The following is a 6,675-nucleotide window of genomic DNA, read 5'->3' on the forward strand; positions in this document are numbered from 1 at the left end:
TATAACATGTACCATTTCCTTTTCTAAGTCCTTTACCTAGGTCAGGGCATTGATTCTCATGGCATCATCACTCTGAGATTGAAGGTATTATAATATTTTTACAGAGGGGGAAATAAAAACTCAGAGGAGTTAAGTGCTTTGCCTAAGGCCAGTTTAGCTAGCAATTGACTGAGCTGGGATTATGTGCCAGAACTGTCCAGTTTTATCTTATATACTACACTTCCTCCCAGTATGTTGGTAGGGGGGAAAGTCTAACTCAATTTAATTGAATGACAACAAATTTAGCACTGACTTAGATAAGATTTTTTTTTCTTTTTTCCTTCCTTTTTTTCCATTTAGGGAAAATCATAACAAAACTCTTAATACTTTTGGGTGGCACTGGTAGTTATCCCTATTTGAACAGGGCAGGGTTTGATATTAACATAAATGAGCAGTAAGAAAAGGAAAGCAAATCTTAGGCATCTTTGAGAGAAGAGTTGATGGTGGATGGTTGCTCATGCAATTAGCTGCCATCATGTTATCCTTCAAAGAGGCAATGTGGCTCATGGCTAGAAAGTAAACTCTGGAGTTGGAGTCACAATTTGAGGTCAAATTTTGACTCTACCACTTATTATGGAGTCCCTTGGGCCATTTACTTAGCTTTTAATAAATTTTTATTTTCATTTATATAAAAGGAATAATGTGGTCCATATGCTCTGGTGTGATTTAAGGATTATAAATGGCAAATATAAACTACCAGTACATGGTAGTAATCATGATTCACAAGATGTACTCTTCATGGAGACCATATTCAAAGCAATTGGCTTTTTACCAGGGGCATAATATGTTACCACTTTCCTTGATTATATTGATTTTTTCCCCTCCTTAATATAAACTCACAAGAAGACCTTGCTGCTCTGGAGTAACTGTGATGTAATACTGAGAGGACCCAAAGTCTCTTCTCGGTGTGGTATGTGATTGAGCCTGTGTTTGGCTCAACAGTTATGCCTTACCTCTTCTACAATGTATGGTTTCTAAATGGCCATGATGTCACATGCTTTACATTAGGTTTGCTTCTGGCTTTTTTTGCATAACTTAAAAAATCTAAATATTAAAAAGAAACACTAATTTACTGAAATAAAACTTTCTGAATGAAATTTTGTATGGGGACCATTGTTCTTCTTGGAGAGGAAGCCAATTTAAACTATCAAGTGTGGGATGTGAGTAGTTAAAATGTCAGACATGGCAGAGGTGTCAGCTAGAAAGCCATAGACAACATTATTATGTTTTGGAAGGACTGGACTTTAGGTCTTTGGAGGTCCAGAAACATACTAATTACCAAGAGGTAATTAGTCTCTGACTCAAAACCAGCGATCATTTGAAAGCAGAGGATGATTTAGATTGGCTGGCAATACAGTAATAGTAATAAGCTACAGCTTTAGCTGTGTGGTTAGAGTTGTATTTTCCTTAACATCAAGCTATGATAATCTCTCTACATGTTTCAAGGGTCCTTATATTTTGAGAGCTAGTTTCTAGCACCCCATATGCTCAATAAAAAAGTCTTATCTTGGGATCCTCAGAACTGGAGTCATTGATGTCTTGTACCTGAAAGAAAGATTCAAGAAAGGAACTGAAAGCATGTCATACTTCACCTCATTGATGGAAGTGAGAAAGCTGATACACCTGGTAAGAGAACTCTGGGGAGAGGTTGGAATTGCGGGAGTACTGGAGGGAGTGAAACCTCCAACTCACAGCCACTCCAATGCCCCTGCCCTAATTCCGCCAGCACCCATTCTATGGTGTCCCAGCCCACGGCACCAGGTTCTTCTAGCCAGTTTCCCTAAACCTCAGCCTTATGTATTTGTGTCTTGTGCCTCCCTCCTTCAATCCCAGACTGCCAAGTGACCTGTTGTAGGATTAGGATCTGGTTATGTCAGGCCTGATCCCTAGAACCAAAGGCCCTTGCTAGTTCACAGACCATTATGTATAATGCTATTTGCTGAATAGCAAATAGCACATCTCACAATGTGATGTCCCACTCACCTGCATGAAGTCCTCCAAATGGAAATGGCGGCTTGAAACACACTTGAACTTGGTGATCCCTGTAATTTGGATTTCCATTTCTCCTCTGTCTCTCTTGCAACTGTATTACCAAGATGCCAGCATTCCTTAACTATCTGTTGGAACTAAGATTTAAAAAAAAAATGTTTATTTTTGAGAGACAGAGTGCGAGTGGGGGAGGGGCAGAGAAAGAGGGAGACACAGAATCCCAAATAGGCTCCGGGCTCTGAGCTGTTAGCACAGAGCCTGATGCGGTGCCCAAATTCACGAACTGTGAGATCATGACCTGAGCTGAAATCAGACGCTTAACCAACTGAGCCACCCAGGTGCCCTATAAACTAGGATTTTTACTCTCATAATGAAAGTTATAAAAATATATACAAACAGGTTTAAAATATAAATATGACTTGTAACATGCAGACATAGACAATTATATCTTAAGTGGAATTTCATTAGCCCCAGGGTAAGAGCTGTCACACTCTACTCTTCCCTCCTTGAGGCAATAAGCCTCATTTATTTCAATGTCTTCTCTACATTTACTTTTTTTAATTAAAGTCCAGAACTTCTGATTTTAACATGATCATATGCATTTCTCTCCTCCACTTCCTGAAACTTCACTAAGATAAAGTATAGAATTTTTTTTTAAAAACCCTAAACCCGTAAGAATAGAGACCAGGAGAGGAGATATTCTCAGGTGAGTAATCTCACCTGCTATTTGGAGGAGAGAGGGTCAGGGAAGAGACAGCTGACTCAGGTAGGCGGGAGGGCAGAGTAGCAAGAAGGAAGCTGATCCACTCTGTGCAACACTGAAGGTTCTGGATTTGGAGGCACCAATACATCAGAAGGAGACATGAAAGGCTCAGGTTAAAAAACAGTGGGCCTTGGGGCGCCTGGGTGGCACAGTCGGTTAAGCGTCCGACTTCAGCCAGGTCACGATCTCGCTGTCCGTGAGTTCAAGCCCCGCATCGGGCTCTGGGCTGATGTCTCAGAGCCTGGAGCCTGTTTCCGATTCTGTGTCTCCCTCTCTCTCTGCCCCTCCCCCGTTCATGCTCTGTCTCTCTCTGTCCCCAAAATAAATAAACGTTGAAAAAAAAATTAAAAAAAAAAAAACAGTGGGCCATAATTCAAGACCTGCAATGGGGCATTTCAAAAGCCCCACCCACACACTACTTCTTAATGACTCTCTTCAATAAAAGTTAATGATATTTGAAGAAATACTCTAAGATGAAAAGGAAAAGCGGGGTGGGGGGAGCTGAAAAGATATATAGAAAAAAAGGGGGACCCAGAGTGGAGAGATAAAGCGAGGGAAATAGAAAAAAAACTTAAAATGAAAAATATCACACCCTTAGATGAAGATGAAAATGTACATTCATGGTAGAATAAATACTATGAAAAAGAAACAGGCAGGGCAAAGAAAGGAGACCTTGGGAATTTAAAAAATTATGACTGCCAAATTATAAAAACATACTGGAAGGTTAGAAAATCTCCCAGGAACATGACCAAAAAGAAAAACAGAAATAGAAAATAGCAATGTAGGAAAGTTAGTTAATTCTAAGCTGTTTTAGTTGGGTTTTGGAAAGAACATGTTTCAAATTAATATAGTTGTATGGATGATAGGATCTCATGTATTCAGAAAAACAAAACAATAACGTTGATTCTCTAGTGTGGTCAGGGCTCCAAGCTACCAACCTGAAAACTCATCTTTGACATCCAGAGCCATGGGTCCTCACAACCTTCACCTTGGCCTAGATCTGCTAAAACCTGAAGACTTTCATAACCCTGGTCTTTTTTTTTTTCCCCATTGATTATTTTATTCAGAAAAAACCAATAGGAGGAGACAGAAACAAAAATTCTGGTCATTTGCAGTATCTATCAGCCTTCAATTTGGCTCTCCTGTCCAGAAGTGTTTCATGCAAAAATCCATCCTTCCGGGCCTTTTTGAGAATTTTACTGTCTTCTTTACTTATTTTAAGTTTGTGGTCTTGGAAGCTCTGAAATTTCTTTACATAATTGATTTCACACTGTTTAACATTTCCTTTGTCTTCTTCTGGCATATCATCTTTTTTCTTAGTTTCTCTTTCAGCACAGGATCTAATCTTTATCATTTCTTCTTCTCCTGCTGTTTTACTTTTCGCTTCTATATCGCCTGCTTCGTTGCATCTAATAAAACAGCTATTTGAGGCCAATAGGGCCATTTTCCCATCTTGAAAGACTGGTTCCCATTGTTCTCTTGGTCCAATTGCATCCGAATGCCCCACAACAAGTCCATCTGAATTAATACCAAGGTATTTTCCATAGCCAAATTTCAGGGCAATTCTGGAATCAGACAATTTGACAGCTGTAAACTGCTCTGGAGGACTAGGGCCCTCATCAACTTCTTTATGTGGAGCTCCCAGTGTAAAAAGTCCATTGTCAAGTGCATGTATATAGGTTCCTTTATCCATTTCAATTGCTATGGTTCCTGAAATTTCACCAAAGTTTGTTACTGTCCACCAGATTCCAACAATATCAAGCTGAGTTTCTTCATCTTCTTCTCTTTTTCTCTTCTGTTTGCTCTTTTTCTTCTTACTCTTAGCCTTGGTTCCCTTGAGCACGAGTTTGGTGGACTTCACATAGGAGTATTCGGCCATGGTTCTGGGGACACTGTATAAAGAGGTGAGAGTGGGCTCAGGGCAAAATACCTTCACTGGAGTAGGCACGCGCGCCAACCCTGGTCTTTTCCCTTCTCACTTGGGCCTTATTTAGACAATACTCAGGGACAACTGTGGCTGAGATAGAAAACAAGTAATCTCCAGTGTTATTCTTGAAATTTAACAAAGGCTGCTGGTGAAGGATGGGAGCATCCACACAGTTCACCATGGAATTGCTACAAATGAGAAGACAGGTGCACATCTCATTTCAGCATTCCAGGTAAAAATGTGGTTGATAATTCCACTAAGCCTCATGTTCCTATTGTCATCAGCCCAGATAAAAGCCTTTCCTGCCATGCCATAGTCTCATTTCAATGCTAGCCATGCTTGTTCCTCCAGCCTATCCTCCTGCCTTAGACCTGCCCCTATCCTGCAAATGACACCACCATGCATCATGTCACCCAAACCAGAACGCTGAGAGTCATCCCATGGCTGTGCTTCTCTAATCTTAATATTATAAAAATGCAGCTTCTGATTCAGGATGTCTGGACTGGGCCCAAGGGTTTACATCTCTACCGAGCTACCAGATCTGTGAATGCTAATCCAGGGGCCACAGTTCAAGTAGCAGGGCCTAGGTATCTGCACTCCTTCATCCATTTCATCTATGAGGTATTAAGTTCTGTAGTTTCTATCTATACCACTGATGGGGGCCAGGATGGAGTCCCTTGGATTAAAATTGTACCTACCAAACCAATTTTCCTGCCTCTTGTCTAGCTTCTCCAAAGGCCCCATTTTTACCAGAGACTGATTCTTCCCTCTTCCTTCATTTTTCCCTCCCCTTCCCTCCCTCTTTCATTTTTTACTTTACTATGGGTTTCATAAAGCACAGTGGTTAGCCCCATAAAATTGGTTTTGACTGAAAAGGAAGAAGTCAGAAGGGGAGAAGCTAAGTGGATGAAGGATGGTGATTGGTTGCAGAACCACACTGCAAATTCAAATGGGGCTCAAACAAAATAGAGGGTAGGCACTAATGAAAGGATCTCAATGCCACTGAGACATTCCTAGAGAAGAGTGGAAGATGGAGGTAATTGTTGCTACCGCCTAGTGAGGAAAACCATGTTTCCAACTCTTCTATTAGCTAACAGCTTGGTTTTGAGAAAGTCACTTCTTCTCAAGTTGTATTCCCCTCTGTCCATCATTGAGAATGCTCTGGTTAAAGTTTCCAGTTTCATCTAGGAATGAATTCTGTGTTTTTCTGAGAATGGTGCCAAGGAAAGATTTCTTGGGATGTGTTTCTAATCTTGGCTCTGCCTCCAACAGCTGTGTGCACACAAGCAAATCATGTGGCCCTGAAGGGCCTCTTCCTTCTCACCTGTGAAATGAGAAGGTTAGACTAAAGGATCCAGGATCCCTTCCAGTTCAAAGACGCTGTGGCTGTAGCTCTTCTTTTCATAGAGGAGCTGTTTATTTTTCTCTTTAAAATATTTCAAATATCAACAATCGATGATCATCAGAAGATAGAAGGAGAGGCAGGGAGTGGACAATAATGGTGAACCCAATACTGCTTTTTAGGTTTCAGAATAAAAGGGGGAAAAGCCCATCAAGCAAAGCAGGGTAAGATCGATTGATCTATCTATTATCTATCTATCTATCTATCATAACAATTTAGTAGAAGGCCATGATAATATCATCTAAAAGCTAAAAAAAAAAAAAAATCAAAAACAAAAACAAAAAACAAATATACTAAGTGTCAGAACTTCTCTGTTACTTAATTCAATGCTTAGGGACAGTCTGTGAGGAATGTTTAAATAAATATTGAAGAAAAAGACATTTGCTAATAAATTTTGGTAAATGTGTCTAATGGTGTTATTAATGGTAAACTTGGGAATATTTTCCCACCCTGTACTCATCAGCTTTTTATTTAATTTGACCTCAGGTACTCAGGATGGGATTTAGCATAATCATAATTCTTGATATGCTATCACTAGTCTATACACAGCCCTCT

The 6,675-nt window shown here is 40.1% G+C and overlaps 1 protein-coding gene across 1 annotated transcript; it reads right to left on the reverse strand.

Annotated features, from left to right (window-relative positions):
• Nucleotides 1–3,838: 3,838 nt before the first annotated feature.
• LOC121012483 (protein FRG1-like) lies at nucleotides 3,839–4,739 on the reverse strand. The gene has a single exon (XM_040447691.1). The coding sequence runs from the start codon at nucleotides 4,668–4,670 to the stop codon at nucleotides 3,897–3,899; it is 774 nt and encodes a 257-aa protein (XP_040303625.1). The 5' UTR covers nucleotides 4,671–4,739; the 3' UTR covers nucleotides 3,839–3,896.
• Between the last annotated feature and the right edge of the window lie 1,936 nt (nucleotides 4,740–6,675).

Source organism: Herpailurus yagouaroundi, unplaced genomic scaffold, assembly GCF_014898765.1.
Source record: "Herpailurus yagouaroundi ecotype Mexico unplaced genomic scaffold, PumYag 196, whole genome shotgun sequence".
In the NCBI taxonomy this organism is placed as follows: Eukaryota; Metazoa; Chordata; class Mammalia; order Carnivora; family Felidae; genus Herpailurus; species Herpailurus yagouaroundi.

What these genes read in the sequence shown, in the direction of transcription:
- LOC121012483 (XM_040447691.1), bottom strand. Translation starts at nt 4,670, where the DNA reads ATGGCCGAATACTCCTATGTGAAGTCCACCAAACTCGTGCTCAAGGGA.